This window comes from Phodopus roborovskii, unplaced genomic scaffold (assembly GCF_943737965.1).
Source record: "Phodopus roborovskii unplaced genomic scaffold, PHOROB, whole genome shotgun sequence".
Lineage (NCBI taxonomy): Eukaryota > Metazoa > Chordata > Mammalia > Rodentia > Cricetidae > Phodopus > Phodopus roborovskii.
The window spans coordinates 18,826,406-18,847,541 of NW_026126416.1; the positions used below are offsets into that span (position 1 = coordinate 18,826,406).

Genomic DNA, 21,136 nt, shown 5'->3' on the forward strand with positions numbered 1-21,136 from the left:
TAGAAGCCACCTTGTCATTGGCTTTAAAACCTGAGGATAGCAACCATCAATGCTGAAATTCTAAAAATTCTGACTCCTGGTGAGGTTGCTAAGCCACTGAACTAGTTACCTGTCTCTAGAATCGGCTAACCATCCCTAGAAGCAACTGTCCCTAGAAATGGCTGCTCAACCTCAGAACTGGCTGCCCTCTTGCTGTGGTTTGAATAAGAAGTGTCCCACACAGATTCACTTGATCAATCCCCAAATGATAATGAAAGAACCGCGGAGGGCTCAAACCCTCACGCCCCGGCTCAGGAAAGGTGCCCCCCCCCCCAAATCACTCACGAGAAGCCGTCTTGATGCAAAAACATGAGGTCTTTTATATTCCAGTGCACTGGAGTCCACAGCCATACTCCACATGGGGGTAAAGGACTGGGAACCCTTGGTACAGGGTTCAGATAGCTTTTATAGGGTTACAACAAAGCCCGCGCATCACAAACCAATCGTCTCATAGCATCCAGTGTGGACCAATCATTTTGAACTATCCAAGCCAGCGCTTAGCCCAGGAAGTCTGCTTTCACTAGGGCTTTTGGGTAGTGTGGCACAGCTCATTTCCTGTTTTCATTCACTCACAGGTGCTGTCGGTAAACCCACCCTGTCGTAAACAGTCAAGAATGACTTTTTGCCTACTCACTGCTAGGGGGCAGAGTCTAGGGAGAATTAGGCTAAATTTTTCCATACTTACAGTAACACGGTTTAGATAGAGTATAGAACTTTAGCACATAGAGCCTTGCTGATGGAAGTACATCACCTGGATCAACCTTTGAGGGCTTCCTGTTCTCTCTCCCTCTGTTTACTGCCTTGGGTGGAGCTATACTCAGCCAGCTTCCTGTTTCAGCCACCTGCTGCCTATTATGTGCGCTCCCGCGCGCGCTCTCTCTCGCGCTCTCTCTCTTTCTCCCTCTCTCTCTCTCTGGAATAGCAAGGCAAAATAAACTCCTTTATTAGTTGCTTTTGGTCATGGTGTTTTATCACAAAAGAAAAATATACTTATCTACAGTATCCCTAGAACTGTCCCTTCATCCTTAGAATTGTGACATTACTCAAACAGTAATAAAGTCACTTATTAAGCTGTCACTGCTTAAGATTGTTTATTTATTTAATTAGTTAGAAACGTGGTCTCACTATATCTCCCAGGTAAGCCATGATTTCTCAGTCTTCCTGTCTTCATCCCTGAAGCTAATGGGATTATATATGCATGTGAACATGTCCAGCAGATTTAGTTTTGATTTTTCTGTAAAATTGTACTTGGACAGATAAATTCACAAATGTTATTAGTCATGTGAATGTTTGATTGTATCCAGTGAAGAAGTTTTAAGGGACTTCAATAACCACTTACTTAACTTGACTTCAATCCTGAAGACACAGAATAGTCACATGTCACATATGTAGTGGTATATGTCTTCATGCCTGGCACTGGGGAAGCTGAAGGACACCCACACCCACACACCATACACACACACACACACACACACACACACACACACACACACACACACACACACTGAGGGCTAGGGAGAAAGCTCAGTCAGTAAAGTGCTTGCCTTATAAACATGAGGACCTGAGCTGAATTTATACATGGTAAAACAAATCTACGTGTGATGCCATGCCCTTATAATCCCAGCATTTGGAGAGGCAAATGGATGCCTGGGTCCCTGGCTGGTCAGCCTAGTTTACTTGGCAAATTTCCGGCTAATGTGAGAGCCTGTCTCAAACAATAAACATGGATAGCAAATCTGGATCTGTTATTTAAAATACTTCAGCACTTAAGTAAGATAGATTTTGAAAAGAAAACACAGGGCCCCCTCCCCCAATATGTCCTGAAGCCACAAAATACCAAAGCTAATCTGCCACTTAATGTTCTCAGCTCAGCAACTCCTTAGTATCATTACTCTGTGCTATGGAGCCATTATTAAGTAAAATGGGGTCAACAAACACTGTTACACCGGATAGCGAATGAATCTTACATCAGAGAGGGCTGCTGTGTAGCCTTGCTGGACAGAGGGATAGTGCACATCCAGAGTGGCTGAGACAGGGTTCATCAGCTGTTCAGAAAGTTGTGTAATTTAAGACTTCAAGAACTGTTCACCCTGGGAATTTCCCACTTAATATTTGTAGAGCATGAATGACTGTGGGCACGGAAACTCAAAGAAAGTGAGGCTAGAGATATAACGAGAGACCACTGTGTGGCAATGTCTAAAGTTAGGCTAAACTGTATCCCACTGTATTAGCATAAGCAGCCAAGCTAGCTATGAATATCTGAATTTTAAATTTATAAGAGAAATTTAAGAATTAACAATATACAATATAATTATCAATTTCTGCTTGAGGATTTATATGGCTAAGCCTGAAATCTTTAGAAATAACAAATGTTAAGTGACTATCATGTACAATGAACATGACGGAGAAAGAACATAAATAGTTCTGAAAACGTATCTAGAGATAGCCATGAGGAATCTCTCTGAAGCCATCGAGGAACAAGGTAAACAAATAAATAACCCTAACACTTAAGTTTTGCAGACTCAATAAGCCCTCAAGTGGAATGGCAGTACATTTGAGTACCTGTGTTTTCAACTATAGCTTAAACGACGGAGAAACCTAAAAAGCACATTTCTTTTCTTTTTTTTTTTAAACAGCAAAAACCATTCAGCAATAAATGAAAATGGATAGAACGTTCTAGAACTGAGTACTGTTGGCTAACTTCAAATACTTGATTTACAGATAGTTCATTCAACTTGATGTCCATAGACCACTAATTTCAACAAGCTGCAAAGCACAACTCGTTCTGATTTATTGTTTTGGATTGAGCCCAGGGCCTTGTACATGCCGACCTCTCTCAGCACCACTGAGATACACTCTGAGATATAACAAAAATTTAAAGGACAGCACTATTGAGCTGTTGTTATGGGGGCAAAGAAATTTTCTTCCCTCCTTCATTTCTTATTTTTTCTTTTTTCTTGGGTCAAGACCAGGATGATCTTGGTGAAGGGTGCCCCCTGCTGGGCAGTCTGTTGTTACAGCATTACAAAATGAAGTTGGCTAGATTATAAATACCCTTGCTTGAACCACACATCAGACTAGCTGAAACCAAATCTGTGGACAGGGTTCCGTGCATTCATCCCGTACTTTTTAGACAGTTCCAGTTGGTGACAAATACTTGCGGAATATCGCTGGAGTTTTACTGTCACCAAAAATGTTGAGTTTCACATGCAAGGAATGATCTGAGAAGTTGTATTTTTACTGAAGAGAAAGCAAAAGAACTATGTGTGTATAGACATTCAGGATTATTCAGCTCCATTTACCTTGGGCTTCTCATCCAGGATCTGCTGGCGTATCTCTTTGTGTTTCTCCACAAGTTTTTCTTGTCTTTTACTTTGTGCTTCCTCTAACTATAAGAAAGTTACCAAAAGAACACAAACAAACAAAACAAAAAAAAAAAAAATTAAAGCTTTTATGCATGCCATAAGAAACAACAACAGCAAAAACAAACCCAAAGTTTTTCAAGTCTATGGTATCAAATATTTGGTATTCTTGGAAAGAATTGCCTTTTGAAGCTATGAGAGGGCATCCCAAGGCAGGGAGGGGTGGTGACTGATAGACACACATTTTGTAACACAAATTTTTTAATAACTTAAAGACTGACATAGGTGTGGCCATCACCTCTGTCACTGGTAACAGTGAAAGGATCTTTTGGGAACTCCCCTTTGTGTCACTTTTTTGGGGGGAGGGGGATTCCTGACTTGGGCAGCGATTCCTCTCCATCCATTTTTATAGCCCTTTTATTTAGCTCTTTTATACAGATGGTTCTCAATAGCCAGAACTGTGCATTCTAACAGGACTATCACAAAGCAGCTAGATGCCGGTGATACAACTAGGCACAGTTCTCCTCCCAGCAGTTCACAATGAGCCTGGCTACTGTTCATGTGGCATCTGCAAAGGAGACAGGGAGAACAGACATACCCTCTTGATGTACTGTACCACCTCCTGGATGTAGGACCGGATCATCTCTGTCTTCTCCCTAAATGGAAATGAGCCACAGATCATGAACCAACCCACCTGGAAGCCCAGACTTCCGTACTTTTACTATAGCTGTTTAGTATAGCTGTTGAAGGAAAGGTCCAACCTGGAACTGCGGGCAGTGGTGATGTGTTTCCCCAGGCATGACCATGTTTTCATTAGATGCTCCCAAAGTTGTCTAACAACTTGAGCATGTATCCATTTCCCAAAAGAGATCACTTGACTTTTTTTCTAAAAGGCCCAGAGTGCCCCTGTTTGAGAGCTCATTGTAAAAACCTTACAAAGGAGATTGTGGTAGTTTGAATGAGAATGGACCCCATAGGCTCACAGGCTTAGTCACCCAGAGAGAAAATCTTTCATAGGAAGAGAAGGATTAGGAGGTGTGGCTCTGTTGGAAGAAGTGTGTCATTGAGGGTGGGTTTTGAGGTTTCAAAGGCCCAAGCTTCTCTCTCTCTCTCTCTCTCTCTCTCTCTCTCTCTCTCTCTCTCTCTCTCTCTCTCTCTCTCTCTGTCTGTCTGTCTTTCTCCTTATCAATCAAATATAGCTCTCTGTTGTTGCTCCATCACCTTGAGAGAAGCCATGTATCTGTCACAATGGACTAACCCTCTAAAACTGTAAGCAAGCCCCCACTTCTTCCTTATAAGAGTTGCTTTGGACATGGTGTCTCTTCGCAGCAGTGGAACAGTGACTAAGGCAGGGATCATGTAGAAGACTGATTAGCAGAGGAACTTTACTAAAGGGCCTTTGGTTAAGACACTGGCTCTCTAAAAGACAAGCAGTTTATCAGTCCAGTCAGGGAAGTGGGCTACTTTCCACTCACTCTTCCATCTGGCTTTTGTCTTTGGACTTGGCTTCTGTTATCTTCTCCTGCCTCTTTTTATCCATTTTCTTCTTTAATTCCTTCTTCTCTCTGAAGTTACAATGGGGGAAAAGTCAGATAAACTGAACAGCAATCTGTACTTCATGCATTTCTGTCTATTCAGGCGGAGTGGGAGGGGATGAAGGCTTACTTCTCACAGATCTCCTTGAGCTTCTTTAGCTGGTTATTCTGACACTCTTCAGCAACATCTGTCAGCTTCTGAATAAGCTGGGAAGAGAAAATGTGAGTTTGGTGTTTTCTAGGATCACAGATACAGGTTCCCATCCCTGCCCTTCTTACCCCAAACACCAGCATGTGGAGTTAGACAGTCTTCAGGGGACACTGAGATGCTGTTAGAGTCACCAGAATCTAACTTTGGCAACGAGGATATGGGAATTTTTGTTTGTTCTGGTTTTTCGAGACAGGATTTCTCTGTATTGCTTTGGAGCCTGTCCCGGAACTCGCTCTGTAGTCTGGGATGGCCTCAAACTCACAGAGATATGCCTGTCTCTGCTTCCTGAGTGCTGGGATCAAAGGCATGTGCCACCAAAGCCTGGTGAGGATATGGTTTAAAAGGATTACATTTTATGTTTGTGTTTTTCGTTTTGTTTTGTTTGTTTGTTGAGTAGGAAATCCTTCTGGTTTTCTCCTTTAACTGAAATGAATTTGATAGATTGTCATAAACACAGCTAGCAGTGTGGACCTAGGGTCCTACCTCTACTCTCTAACATATAAGCAAAGAGTATTAATTGGGACTGGGGATATAGGCTAGGGGTAATAATCATCATTCAATGTATGATTTGTGGCAAGGCTTTACCTTTTCTGAACCAATATTTTCTTGATCATAAAGCGGGTCATTGTTCCATTTACCTCTGGTAGGTATTGTGAAGCTTAAATAAAATAGTAAGTATGGCATAATGGAAGTTATAATCAGCAGTGTAGGAGAATTCTCATTTTCTGGCTATACTATTGACTCGCTTTGAAGAAGACTTCAGTTACCCATCTCAGAAACTGATGAAGTATCCTTGTAGGGGTAACTTCAGTTGACACAAAGAACACCAGGAATGCTCTTCTGTGCTGTTGTTGAAGCTTGGGTTGTGGGAACACAATAACTGTATTGTTTTGCATCAATTTTCTTATCCACCCAAGATTAAAGACAGCAGCAAGCAAGTGTATCTTTGTAGCCTTAGTACTCCACATGGTTCTCAACACTCAGTACATGCCCAATGAATCCTTGTCAATTACATGAAAGTGAATTTTCATGTCAGTCAACCATCACTCTTTATTCCATATCAAGAATCTGAAGAAACACAGGTGGCTGTAGCAGCAGACCTCAACCCTTTCACTGGAGCATAAAATGTATGGCTTGGACTTTCTTTGAGAGGCCCTACTGCTATTTCCAAGATGAAGATTTTCTTCCCAAAAAAACATATAGAGCAAGATGAGCTGACTAGTTTGATGTAAGTAATATCTATCATAGTAACAAGTGAATCATCCCTCAAGAACCATGGAGGGCTGGTTTTAGAATCCCTAGTATTTATCCAAATTCAAATTTGGATAACCTCTCCAAATTTAGAACAATGGATGCCTTGTGTTAAATGGTGTAGCACTTGTATAATATTCACATACCCTTCTGTGTATTTTAAATCATTCAGATTGTTTATAATTTCTAGAACATTCTAAATGCTGTAAAATAAACTCAGACAGGCTCTACAACCTGAGGTCTTCACCTCTGTCGATGCTGCTTTCCATTATGGTTTCAGAAGTTGTTTTTAAAGGCCCATTGAGCTGGGTGGTGGCAGCACATACCTTTGATGCCAGCACTAGGGTGGCACATGTCTGCCTTGTCTACAGAGTGAGTTCCAGGACAGCCAGGACTACAGAAAGAAACCCTGTCTCAAAGAAACACACACACACACACACACACACACACACACACGCATGCACATTGCTACATCAGATTCATTTGCAGAGACTTATTAAGACTGCAGTTTGCAAGGTCTTGTTCCTGGGCTTATGAACTGTTGGAATCCGGTGGCTCTGCCAGAGAATAAGTATTTCTATAACCTCCTCTGGGAATGTGGATGCTTTGGCAGTCCCTGGGGTATCTCACAGGCACTCATTTGAATTTGACAGCAATCACACTTCCCTTTCTGTGCTTTCATCCCCCATTCACACGCTCCCAGAATATTTTATTTTCTGGATTATGTCAACATCTGCTCCATTTTCTGCTTTCTCCTTACCTATTATCCTTACTCTTAGCGCTTTGACAATTAGCCAACAAAGTTGCCAACTAGATACCCCTGGGCTTTCCACCTACTCAGTTCTGACATTGATTTGAACTTGAGTTAAGTCCTTAAATATGGCTATACTGTAGTCCCCCAGGTTCCCCTGGCTCATCCTCGGACCCTGAGAACTTGATTTTTGTTGTTCCCAATTCTTGTTCCCACTTTGTTGGCTCCCGCTATGTGGGAAACTATTCATTTCAGTCCAAACCCAACAAGTATTGATCAAGCATCTACTTATAGACTTGGCACTGTTCTAGAGGTCTGGCTGATGACTCATCTAAATTGATCTTGTTATCATGTGTCTTATGACCAGCAGCTCCAGCATGACAAGGGCACACATTAGAAATGAAAACTCAGGCCCTCCCCTAGACCAGTAATTAAGACTCTGCACTTGCTCAAGATTCCCAAGACAAAATATTCCCCTTGGAATCTGAGAAGTCCTGTCTGGATTACTGAGGAGGGTGCTGACACCATTAAAGAAGCCATGTCAGTTTGTCTGGCCTATGTCTCAAGGTCTTTGGTTTGTCTTTCTTCCCCAAATTACTTTTCCTCATGTCTTCTCAACATGTGGACAGATCTGAAAAAGAATTTCATGTTCTCTGCAATGTCCTGTCTGCATGGGATAAATTCCCTCTGTGCAAAAACACATTTCTATTTACCCTCCCAGAACCATGCACTCTTGTTCTATCTTTTATCTTCTTGCATTCCATTTCTAAATTGGATAAAAGAGTCCACAGGATGCTTCATGCCTTTAATTCCAGCAATTTGAAGACAGAGGATCAGCCATTCAAGGCCAGCCTGGGCATACAGTGAGACTTTGTCTCACAAAACAAACCACAAGGCAAGCAAACAAAACAAATTAAGAGAAAAGACAAGTAATTCCCATATTGCAGTAACCTCTTCTCGCCTTCAACCTTACCCCATGTTGGGGTTTTGCTTTGTTTGTTTTGTCACCTTGACATAAACTGGAGCCATGTGGAAAGGGGGTATCCCAGTTGAGGAAATGCCTCTGTCAGATTTGTCTGTAGGCAAGCATATAGGTCATTTTCTTGACTAATGATTGATATGAGAAGTCCCCACCCACTGTGGGAAGTGCTGCCCTGCTCAGTGAAAACTGAGCAAGCAAGTTAGCAGCATTCTTCCATGGCTCTGAGTTCCTGCTCTGAGTTCTTGCCTTGGCTTCCCTCAATGGACCTCGACATGGGACATGTAAATCAAATAAATAAGCCCCCTTTTCCCCAGTTGCCTTTGGTCAGTGTTTCATCATAGCAATGGAAAGCAAATGGAAACACTGCCTCAATTATGCTTCAAATACAGGAATTCACCTCATCTTTCATTAAGATTTCAAAATCCTCTGTTGCTTAATTTATGGCTCATTTCTCAGAATTTTAATTATTTCACAGACTCCTACATTTTCTTGGTTCACAAGAACCTTTATAAACTCAGTGATGTTTTGTTTCAGGCAATAAATAAATAAATAAATAAATAAATAAATAAAGAATTTCCATAAGGTCCAAACAATTTAATGCTAATACTTTGTATAGGATTCCCACAGATGCTTGTTCATGTATGTATGTATTATGTAGGTATGTATGTATGTATGTTTGTTGGGTGCTTTGGCACTTTCATAGGATGGTTAACTACTCTCACACAGAAACCTCTTATTCAATATCAACAGGAATTACCACAATTATTCCTTTTTCAGATTTCTTAGAGGCTTCAGTTCAGTGTAAATCTGCACCTACCTGCTGATCAATGTTAGGTGTGAATGAGTACTACCTCCCCTCTCAGTATCTGGGTGAGCAAGCTGAGGCTTCCTCTCTTCCTGGAGACAAGAATTTTCTTTTGTTTCAGGCCTCATCACTCAGCTCAGAAGTGTACAAGGTCTGTCCAACCCTCTTGGGTATTTTCAACATCCACCAAATTATAGACATCTGTAAACTTCTCCACATCACACAACTTTCTGGTAACAGGAACACTTTTGCACATGTCTACAAACTACAGTCTCTACCATGTAAACGTTTCTTCCCTGTCTTTGGTTTTTCTTTGGCTTTCCTACTCTAGCCCAGATATGTTCCCTACTTAAATGTCTCCAAGACTTAACTGGACCTGTCCCTAGATATTTTTCTTAAATTGTATATATTTTTTTATATTGGCCTTCACCATACCTCAGTAAATAAGGCAATAGTTTACACCCAGAACTATTTGCACACACCTTTGTGTATTCCCTTTTCACGTTATTCAACCCTTTCAGTGATATTCCCAAGTGAATAAGACAGCAGAAATAAAGATCACACTGGTGATTGTAGAGCTACCTTGGATTGTATTGCTCTGTCTCAATGATTCTTGGTTCTATTTGAAGTTTGTCTAATTAGGTTCCAGGTGGCCGTATGAACACTATCACAAATTTGTTAGTAGTGCCTAGAGATGAGGTGGTATATTTGCATACACAGTGGATCTCTCCTACCCCATCAAGAGAAGGCTTGGGCCCATTTGTGCTTTGTCACCCAGCACTGTTTCTCTGAGAAGGGCTTACTCTCCTTTCTGGCTCATGTTTGGCTCCCATGGTAACTGATTTATTTTAAGCTTCCATCCTTTGGCCAAAGTAATTGATCCAGGAGATCATTGATCTAATAATAACTTGACTTCTGGCCATGTGTGACTTCTGTAAGGTAGTAGAGGCTAGCCCATCACCTGACCTTAGCAACCCTAAGGTTCACCTACAGGTCAATGGAGAAATCAATGAACCCACTGTCTTCTCCACCATTTTGAATAAGAATGATACTGAGACTAGGGGGAAATAACAGAGAAAGTGGGAAAGTGCACAGTCACATGAGGCTACAGGAAATGTAAATGTCAATTCTCTTCCTTAGATTTCCACAATACTACTTACATAATTATATTCTGTAATATATTATATTTTTCCAATATATATTATTATTCAAGTTAGTCCCGTGTTAAGTTTCTAACTTTTACAATCTGGAGAAATCTGACAAAAACAAACAACAATAAACCCTAAAAATTTATCCACTGCTCCCTAAGTAAGATGAAGAATTTGAGTTTTAGTCCTAAGTTTTCACTGCATGAGATGTGGACACATGACTCTGAGGAGTGGTTTTCATAGTAACAGAAGCACTTTTTCAGTGCTAACTCTTTATGCACTAACCAAAGAAATGTGCCAAGAGTGCATATGGTAATCTGGAATCCTGCAAATGATATTTCATTTTAACTTTTGCGATAATTTCTTTTTCCTCAAAGTAGCACACATCTTTTCTTACTCTGTTTACTATTCATGACAATCCTCACATAAACACCTAAACAATTTAAAGAACCAAAACCAAAACCAAACAAACAAAAAAACTAAAGCCCTGGAGAATAGAGTTTCATGATTGTTTTCAACTCTGAACTAAATTTCAATTAGTTTAGTCACTGGAGGAAAGGGAAATTTTTCCACAGAAGAAAATAATTCCTTGATGCTAAATCAAAGAGGATAAAAAATGTGTGGGTGGAATTATATTTGTATTCTCATTGAGAAGGATGGCTTTGGGGAATGGACAAACACTCAGGTTCAACATATAACTCTTTTCCTCTTTTACTAACTCCCTGAGAAGTGTTGTCTTTTCACCAGGTCCTGAGGAGCATCAAAGCCCCTCTAGTGAGTTTTCACTGTGAACCAGTCAACTTTAGTGTATGTTAGTTATTTAGTAATCCAAAGACCAAATACAACAGGACAATTTAGAGACATGGTAGATGCTTACTCTTATGCTTACTCTGGGGTGTCTTAGCCATTGAGTTGAGAGATCTTCATCCCTGTATTCAACAACTCCTTGCTGAACATCTATAGCATCACATATAGTCTGATTGTGAATAAAGTCCTGTCCACAGAGAGCTGACTTTCTCCATTAATTTTGTTCTTTTCTCAGAAAAGAAAGTTTTGGATGAAAAAGTAGACATCTTGATTATTCTTTAAGATAGTCTTTCACACCTATGCAATCATTATTTATTTTTATTTTCCATAACTAAGGTTAATTTATATGTACTTACTTGAACATAACTATTTTGGTGTTATTTGTTTATTGTAGTTCTCAGGATCAATACCAGCTTGTCATACATGACAAGCAAGTGCTCTACCACTGAACTAGATCTAGACCCTCAGTTTCAACTTAACAATTACATGATCCTTAAATTAAATTTCTCTTATTCCAGAAAGAAATAAATTTGAAAAACTTGTCAGCACTCCTATTTTCGCTAGAGAATTTCCTCCAACAAATTCCTAAAATTGTAAGTTATTTTTCATTCCAAAATTATGCCACAGTAAGTGCTTGCTTCAGCTTTTGGGAGATGTGAGTAGAAACAGCATAATATGCTTCATTAAAGATATGTCTGTTAACCCTTCTATGAGGCTATAGAACTACAAACCAGTAAGTTTGATACACATGGCTGTAGTCTGTTTTGTAGCCTAAGTGACACATGATGGGTTGTGTCATTGCAGCTCTTTGGACTCTTTGAGCCTTGTGAAGTAAGTCTGGCCATTTACTTCAGAATAAATGAAATAAATACTAGTTGCTTGAAATAACCATCATTGCAAATAGATGTTTTCAGATAATTAGCAACATGAGTCTGACTAGTGAAGATAAAATTTGCCTTGTTTATAACTTGCTTATAAATCATGGGTTCTATGGTCCATTTGGAAGGCAGGCCCAGAGGAGTTGCCCATGGAGATAAACACCATGCTAGTCCTCCCTTTTCTAAATGCAAAACATATCATTTCAGCATCCTTTATTTGCCAGAAATGCAATAATCCCTGCAATTCTAGTAGTTTGAAGCTAAAAAGCCAGTCAGATGGATTCTATTTTGGAATTTTTCTTATACGTCTTTCTTCCCAAGCTGCTTTATGTTGACACAAACAAAAGTTGCTTCTTGATTTGCCTTTGGGTATTTTTTAATGGATGTTTTCTTTAATCTTTTCTAAATAGACATTAGCACCATTAAAATCCATCAAGATAATACACACATGTACCAAAAAAAGATTGAAAAATCAGTTGCTTTAAATGAAACATACTAATTGTTATTTTAATAACTGTGGGAGATGAGTCATTTCTACATTCTAGGCAAGAGAAAAACTACAGAAACATCTTAGTCAAAGAAGGGTTTCTAAGAATTCTTGTATGGACCTCTTGTTTTAGAAATGTTGATGCAGACAGCAAAGCGGTGAAATAGTTTTATCAAAAGGTACAAATGTGAAAACACAAGCTATTTGTCTTTTCTCCAGCCTGTGCAAATTATCTTTGATAAAGAATAATTACCATATTCTAGTCACTTGGTTAAATGTTCATAAACTGTTCTATTAAATCTATCATGCAAACTGAGGGAGGTGCACACGTTGTGTTTTCCGAAATCTATGACTTTTCCTGCAAACACCCTTTGCACTGGGATTTTCACCCACTCAAAACAAAACCGAGTCTATTGCTCTAACTTTTGTCAAGTTAAATGACTTGACTTAACCAACATAATACAAGAAGAACACTTAAGACACTTTCCACAGAGATTAGATAGCTAGTAAAGAACCGGGGGCAGTGGGGAAGATGAGGGGACCTTTAAAGGAAGGGTAAATAGTACAGTGTTATAAAAAGATAAGGGGGAAACTAAAATAGGAGGGTTAAATGGAGAGGGAGATGGAAGGTCAGGGTAGAGGAGGGAATATGGGGAGAATCAACTAACATTAGAAGCCATATGGACACCTATTACTCTTAAAGATTCCATATATATATGGAATTTAAATGAAGACACCATATAATGGGGGGAACAATGTCCCAACTAGATATCTTATGCCACCTAGTAAAACCTCCTATACCAAGAATGAGTTATATCTTGTTGAGTCATTGGCCAAAGGGATCCCATAGACCCCACCCCCAAACATTTATAAGCTAAGGCTATTGGTTACTCTCCACAACCTGATAGTAAGGCCCCATAACTGAAGATACAACTTAATTATGACATTGACCATGGAGAAACTGAGCTGGTAACAAATTAGAAACTTTACCCCTACTGATTAGCATTCATGGTACTGGAAGATACGTGCATGGTATCAGAGGAGAAAATTAAAAATTTGTATCACCTAGCTACAAACCACATAGTTTATAGATATACTTGTGTAATAGTAGCACTATTGGCATTGGAGTAATCAACTACTTTTGATTAGATGTAATGCCTATTTTATGAGATGGAACCCATGTCTAATATATAAAGTGTCCAAGACCCTGCAACTAGATAGATTATAGGCCCTAGCTAAAAATCTATCATCACTTAACTCCCAATAGAGAAGCTTCTTCTTTCAGTAGATGATAATAGACACAGAGAACCATAACTGAACATTACTGAAGAGAGTGAGAAATTTTGGGTCACTCAGCCCTAAACAATATCCATGCCTTTGTCAAATCCCTGTCCTCAAGGCTTATGGATCTATGCAAAAGAGGAGTTAGAAAGACTGTGAGAGCCAGTGTAGGGGATGGCTCCAAGAAACAGTGCCTTCTTGACATATCAAGACTTATACACATAATATCACAGTTGGTGAAGGCTGTGACACCATGAACAAGACCCATACAAGTTCAAACCAAACAAAATTCCAGCATTAAGAAGGGAAAGTGGACACAAAATCCCACCTCTAACCAAGAAACTATACTAGGAAAGGAATGATGGTTCCATACCCAGGAGTGACTGAACAAGACAAAATAGACTCCATTTTCTTGTGTGTACACTTTTTGTGTTGCCTTGGTATTTTTTTTTTTTGTCTTATTGGGCTTTTGTTTGCTTTGATCTTTGTTTTTTGAGAGCTTGGGAAGTGTTTTGAAAGAAAGTTGTGTTGACAGGGTAGTAGGAAGGATCTTGAAGAAGTTAAGGGAAGGGAAAGAATATGATTAAAGGTATTATATGAAAAAATATTTAAATAACATTATAAATAAATGTATACTCTAGTTTCTAAATAGAATAAAAGGGAGATAATCGAATTAGTCGGCCAAAGACCTAGCTAAGAAACTACACCTAGAGATACATGGATCTCCCTGCAAAGGGGAAACAAAAGAGGTCTTCTTGGTAGACTGGAAGTAGACTGGGATGGGAGGGACTGGGCTGGTGGGGTTTACGGAGGAGGAAAGTAATGAAAGAGATGTCTTGATATCGAGCATTTTGGGGTCAGGTAGAAATGTGGTGCAAGGGAAACTCCCACTAATCTACAAGAATGACCCCAGCTAAGACTCCTAGCAGTAATGGATAGGTAGCCTGAACTGGCCAACTCCTGTATCAGATTGGTAACTACCCCAATTGTTATCGGAGAACCATCATCCAGTGACTGATGGAAACAGATGCAGAGATCTGCAGTCAAGTGCTGGGTCCACACTGGGGAATCCATTGGAGAGAAAGAGAGAAAGAGGAAGGATTGTACGAGCCAGAGCTATCATAAGGGAACTCACAGAAACAACTAACCTGGGCTCATAGGAGCTCACACACAGCTGGGGAGCTGCATAGGATGGATGTAGGCCTTCTACATATGTGTGACACCTGTGTAGCTTGATCTCCTTGTGAGACTCCTAGTGGTGAAAGCAGGGCTTCCAGGACCCTATTCCTCATACAGGCTTGTCCTGATGTCTTAGTACGGGGGAGGAGCCTAGTCATACCTCAACTTGTTATGTCATGCTTTGTTGAAGCTCATGGAAGCCTGCCCCTTTCAGAGGAGGAGTTGGAGGCAGAGAATGAGGACAGGAAGTAGGAGGAACTGCAGTCTGAATGCAAAGTACATGAATAAATTTAATTAATAAAAAAAATTACAAAAAAAAAAACACAAAACAAAAAAACAAAAATGACAAATGACCCACCCCCTAGAAAAGTAGGTCATTTTACTTCTCAGATTTCCTGCTTTCTTGTTCAGTTCTTTGGAAGTTCTATGAGGTCTGGCTGGTCTGTGCACAGAAAGGTGTAGCTAGTTCCTTTTTTCTTTATCTCTATTTTTCAGTTTTGGGTGCTGGCTGCCTCTGTGGGTTATTATTCTTCCTGGTACTTTTGGCTTCCTGGCTCTTCTAAGGCATTCCTCCCCACCATGTGGCTGCTTCCCCATGTGGCTCCCTTCCCCAAGTGGCTCCCTCCCCCATGTGACTGGCTCCTCTTCCTGAACCCTTCTGACTGACTTCCATGCCAGCTAATTTCAAATGACCTGGCCTTTTCTTTCTACTCTCTATTTTTCTCCTCCATGTTAAGGAATTTACAGCTTGCTTGCCCTAAGGTTTTCCTTTGAAGGCCTAGTCTCCATTCAAGTCCATTCTTGCGTTATTTAAATATTGAGAGTGAGAACCCCAATAGGGGACCCTAATTTCCCCCAGTATCATATGGTGGCTCCATCAAGACTTTCAAAAGCATTTATTTCTTGCCTTTTAGTCCTTTAATGGGTAGAGAAAAACAGCCCATTCCTGTACCCCTAGACGGTATCAGTATATGCATAGTGTGCACTCTTGTACAACTTAAAATAATGAATAAAAAAATGCATCATCAAATCCTTCTCAAAAGAAAAGTAGGATAGACAGAAACAGTCAGTGGGTAGAAAAGAGTAATATGAATGGCCAAGACACATCTGGAAATATATGCCTATCCACGTTTGTAAGTAAAATTATGTACTCTGAGATAAACATTACTTCCAATCATTTGCCCTGGCAAGGAAAAAAGAAAACACAAAACAATGGTAAACTCCTTAGTGGCAAAGGTCTAGACAACAGAACATGCTAGTGATTGGACATATTAGTTTGGTCTTTTTAGAAAGAGATTTGTTAGCATATTTAGGACAATGATCTTCATAACATTACTCTAATGACATAAAAATAAAGGAAAAATCAATTCAAAGTATTATTGTTATACTTTGAATAAATTAATATATATTATACCATGATAATTCATAATCAATACAATTTTAAAATATCATACAAAATATCACTTATGACCAACTGCTAAGTAAAAGGAGCAAATTGCAAACAGTGTGTGTGTGTCTGTGTGTGTGTGTGTGTGTGTGTGTGTGTGTGTGTGTGTGACCAACCCCATTAGGGAATGATAAGAAAATTGAAAAATAAGAATGCATTTTGACAATTACTTCATTTCTTATTCTGCTATTAAAATCGTTTACTTATTTGTCATTTCATTTCTAGCAAAAATTGCAGAATTTTAGGGGAAGGTAAATGGTTCAGTTTTGGAGAGAAATGATTCTGTGCTAACATCAGACTATGAAAGGAAAACAGTAAGAGGGCCACAGCAAACAGTGGTGAATCTCAGCCTGTTACTCCAGGCATGTGCACCTCAGCTGAAGCCACAGAGCTTCAGGAGTCTCCCAGCAAGCTGGATCATAGAGCCAGCACCCATCATCAAGAGGAAGACAGTGAGTTTTCTCTAGCTGTACCATGAGGTCAATAATGACAACTCATTTATGTTTGCAGCAGACTTCCTAACCAATTCATATAGCATACAAAATAAAGTTGTTTAATTAAAAGCAGTATTCTATGTACTATTTTCTTATTCTTCTCTGTAGTGAAATGGACTGATAATTACTCTTACCTTCACCGAACAGATGAGAATTCTGAACCTCACTGGCCATATATCAACTCAGTGAGCAGCAATGTCCCACAATGGGGTATTTGACTCTAATCCCTGCATCATCATAGCATATGATCTAGTCCATTCATAGACGGTGACAATCACACAGAGCTCTGGGTTGAGAAATGCATTTTTCGATCCCCTGAGATTGGTAGGGAATTGGAGGACCCAGGGTAGTTAGGTACTAATGTTGATTTGGGGTCTTGGAATAGTGGTTGGTATGACAGACATGAGGCTGTGTACAAAATTAAGAAATGGATGGATAGAACATATGTGGTGAACAGGGATTACAGGTCAGTTCTTGTCCAGTACTTATGAGGCTTAGATTCAATTCCCAGCACTGAGAGAAAAGGGGAAAAGAAAGAACAGGAAGTGGTGGGCCAGGCATTCTGTGACTAAGAAGCCTATCAACATCATCACAAAACCATAAAAATCCCCAGCACTCAGTGGTGGGTGCTTTAAGTTTGAATGTGATATAAGGGTTAAGTACCAACTGTTACTGGAAACTGTACCACAGAAGGATCTCCATTTCCATCACTTACTAGTCCTTTTAAAAAGTAAAACCTCACCAGGGATGTGTCACACAACTCTAATCCTAGTACCTGGGAGGCAGAGACAGGTATCTTTGTGAGTTGGAGGCCAGTCTAATCTACATAGCAAGATCTAGGCCAGTGACTCACAACTGCCTGTAACTCCAGTTCCAAAAGACAGGATGGCCTCTTCAGATTTCCATGGTATACCCTCACACAGACAAATAAAATAAAAATAAATCTTTTTTTTTTTTTAAAGTTCAAAGCTCATTCAAGTGACATAGAGAAAACACAAGGTTCGTCCTATGACTCTGCTGCAGAAGAGAAGATTATTTGAAACCAATCCTCTTGAGATCTAGTCCTTTCTAGGTGCTAGGGTCTTTCGACAGTGTAAACAATCCTCACTGAGAAGCTCTGGGGCTCACAAACTTGAGTGGGTGGGGTGTTTCCATCTGTGTTTTCACATATCTATACCAAAACAACATTTCTCTCTACTGTGAATACCAGCAGGTAATTCCAGCAGTGATATACTCTGCCATGGTAGACAGATGTCATCCACACAGCTAACTCATCAAGTTCCGAAGGGCACAGCATTTCTGATTTTACTTAAAAGGAAACTTAGGCTGACTCTAAGATGTACTAATTTTGAACAAAGATAGGTATTTATTGGCTTCAAAATCATGCCTCTTCTACTTGAATATATTACCAGGTCACCCAGGACTCAGGACAAGTCATGCATGATACAGCAGATCCGGGATTGGGACCTGAAACCTGTGTGTTTAACAAAGTTGTGGTTCTGGGACTTCCTTTGAATGGCCATCAGGTGGTGATTTGTAAATAGCTCTCCAAGGACTCACACAACCTCATTTGAATAGGTTCAAAGCCTATAAAGCTACAGTCTGTGCAAACTGTGCATATTGTGCATCTCCTGTGTTAATATGAACAATGGCTTCAAAAGCATTCTCTTGGCTTCAACAATTTATATGTTTGGTAAATTGTTGCCACATCTTTGCTTTCCTATCAACTTGCTGATTTCATGTGTTAAAATTCTATGTCACATAGTTATTAAGTGTGTTTTATTTATTTTTGTCTTTGGCATCTATCAAAATGTTGTGCTAATGTTACTATTTTTAGTGAACATTTGGTTAGCAGTTTATTGATGTCATGACCTCTTAATCTCTGAACTGTGAAACCTTTAACCCAAGCAATTATAACCCCAAAGACATTTTAGGAGAAGAAATAACTTCTGTTTAAATTTCCTTATGACCCTTTTTACCTGGGACCTGCTGGCTTTTTAATTTCACTTGAATTTGTCTATTTTAGCCTGGGTAACCCACTCATCATTCAGACCTACCAAGATAAAACTGTCATTCTGGTCAGCCTTAAATCAGAGGTTCCTGGGCAGACAAATCTCCATTACTTTCAGGATTGAAAAGTCTGCTATTCATGTTGGAAGCTGGATGATGGAGTGTGAACCGTGGAAGCCAAATAGCCATGAAATAAGTTGTGAGCTTCCATATCTACTAAGTCTGAGTCTTACCCTTCTTAACAAAAGCCTTCATAAGTGGTTTACCTGAGCTCCATCCTAGCTCACAAACACTGTAGTGAGGAAGTGAGAATTTTGAAAGGGTTGCTTGACATTTGACCTGACAGAGCCATGTTGATTTGGATATGTATTTATGTTTTATGAGAACTCTAGTTCTACAGTGTATGCATATTCTTTCTTCAGTAGAAGGGAGCGAACACATGTATTCTAGCTTACTGTCTCCCAGGATTTTGACTCCTCCCACTCCACAGCAAGCAGGACTCAGTTTCTTCCCATATTCTTCAGTGTAGTCCCTCCATGTCGCCCACATCCTCTGATAGCACCTATCCAGCTCTCAGGACAACACACAAGAGATGACGGAGTCCCCAAATCCCAGATCTGTGTTCCCTCCCCTAGATCCCATCTGTCTTACTCAATACCGTATATGCCCCCCCTTTAAAGGAGCCACCCTGTTATTCTTCCAAGACCCAGACCAGATACTTTTCATGGCACATCTGTCTAGGGAAACTCTAATCCAGATGTGTGCCTGGACCTGACTCCTTACTCAAATGCTTCCTAATCCATCAGTCTGTCTGTCTTTCCCTGTGAAGTCTATTTAACATTTCCGGGTACATTCTTCACTCTTCTCCAGCCTTGAACATCCTTTTCCCCAATACTAATATTATCTTTCTCATATTCCCTTCTTGTTACTTAAAATACCAAATATCCTGTTGACTCATATTTATGGTCTGTGCCCCTGTTGTAGAAGGTTAGCTCCAGAAGGGCTAGGGTCATTGCTATTTTTATCCAACATTTGTTTGAGATGTTTACTTAGCAAACAGTAATACTAATAACTATTTGTTGAATGAACCCATGAACAGATGAAGTAGATTTTCCTTTAGACATGATAAAAAAAAATATGGCATTGATAATGATGATGGTTGCTCTTAACAGTGAACATACTGAAATGATGCATTTTATGCAATATGTGAGACCACATTCTTGAAGGAGAGAGAATCCCAGCCATCAAACATATATCTGTGCATGCTCCACATGAGCAATAAATACAAAGCAATCCCTTCATCATGACATTGGCCAGCAATGTGAAGTAGGAGAGGCATCTATATAGTGTTTGGGAAGCTGGGACTTTTTAGGCAGATGGCCAACATTCAAATCATAGATGTATGTACCACTTTCTAGTTAGAACTCCTTGGAAAAGTCAACACATGGAAAATGTGCTGATAATCCCAAAAGCTAATGAGTGCTTTTTGAGAACTAAAAACAATGATGATTCCTATAAATTGCTTAGCAGAGTATATGGCCCAATAGTGAGTGTTCACTACACAGCTGCTGTCTTCATTGCTATTTTCTGGAGTTTGGGCTATAGCTTATCAGAGGCTAGATGGCAGTGGTTGGAGCTGGAGGAATGCCATCATTTATTATTAAAATTAACTTTGACTCTCTTGGGACTTTCAAGGCAAATCTTCCCTCCCTTTCCCCCAATCTCTTCTCAAGCATTCTTTTACTGTTTCAATCTTTAAAAACTAATAATTTAATTTTTTTTCTGTGTCTGCATCTGTGCCTGAGTGTTTATCTGCACACCGTATGCGTGCAGTTGTTATGGAGTTCAGAAAAAGCATTGGATACCTTGGAACTGGAGTTACAAGTAGTTGTAAGCTATGATGTGAGCATGTGGAATAGAATCTAGATCCTCCTCAAGGTCAGTGAGAACTCTGAACTATTAGGCCTTCCATCTTATTTGAGTAGTCCACCACCACGGCAATTCACCATGAACTGTAGAACTTGTTAAAAGCATCTCTTTGAACTTCACATTTAAGTTCCAGGTTCTCAAAAAAGGTTCTTGGAACAGAATTATCATTAACAACCTATTTCATGGAAGACTTGAATCAAGATTAAGACAAAGACCTCCATCTGGCTTTTAACCAGCCCTCCAGATGATTCCGATTTACACTTTAAGTTGACAATAATTGGCCAAGAAGAATACAATTTTGGATAGGTAAGTCATGTAAATCTGACTTTTTAATTTTATATTGTCATGGAGGATCTAGTATAAAGACAAAGACAAAAGCATTATACTGAGTCACCCATTACACAGTACATTTTCTTTCTTCTTTAATAGTTTAGGTTAGCATATAAAATAAGGGGTTTCATTGTTACATTTTCACATGTATGTATCATTGTGTATTGTTTACATTCAACCCTCCTCTTTCCTCCATCTCTTTTCTCCACC

General features: G+C 39.7%; 1 protein-coding gene across 2 annotated transcripts in view; it reads right to left on the reverse strand.

Moving 5' to 3' along the window:
- Plcb1 (phospholipase C beta 1) overlaps positions 1-21,136 on the reverse strand; it is a 648,366-nt gene that overhangs the window by 76,071 nt on the left and 551,159 nt on the right. For both annotated transcript variants that reach the window (XM_051183312.1, XM_051183313.1), the window contains exons 28-31: positions 5,067-5,143; positions 4,877-4,966; positions 4,000-4,057; positions 3,342-3,428 (exon numbers count right to left, since the gene is read on the reverse strand). In XM_051183312.1, the coding sequence (XP_051039269.1) occupies positions 3,342-3,428; positions 4,000-4,057; positions 4,877-4,966; positions 5,067-5,143 (312 nt within the window). The remainder of the gene's footprint in view (positions 1-3,341; positions 3,429-3,999; positions 4,058-4,876; positions 4,967-5,066; positions 5,144-21,136) is intronic.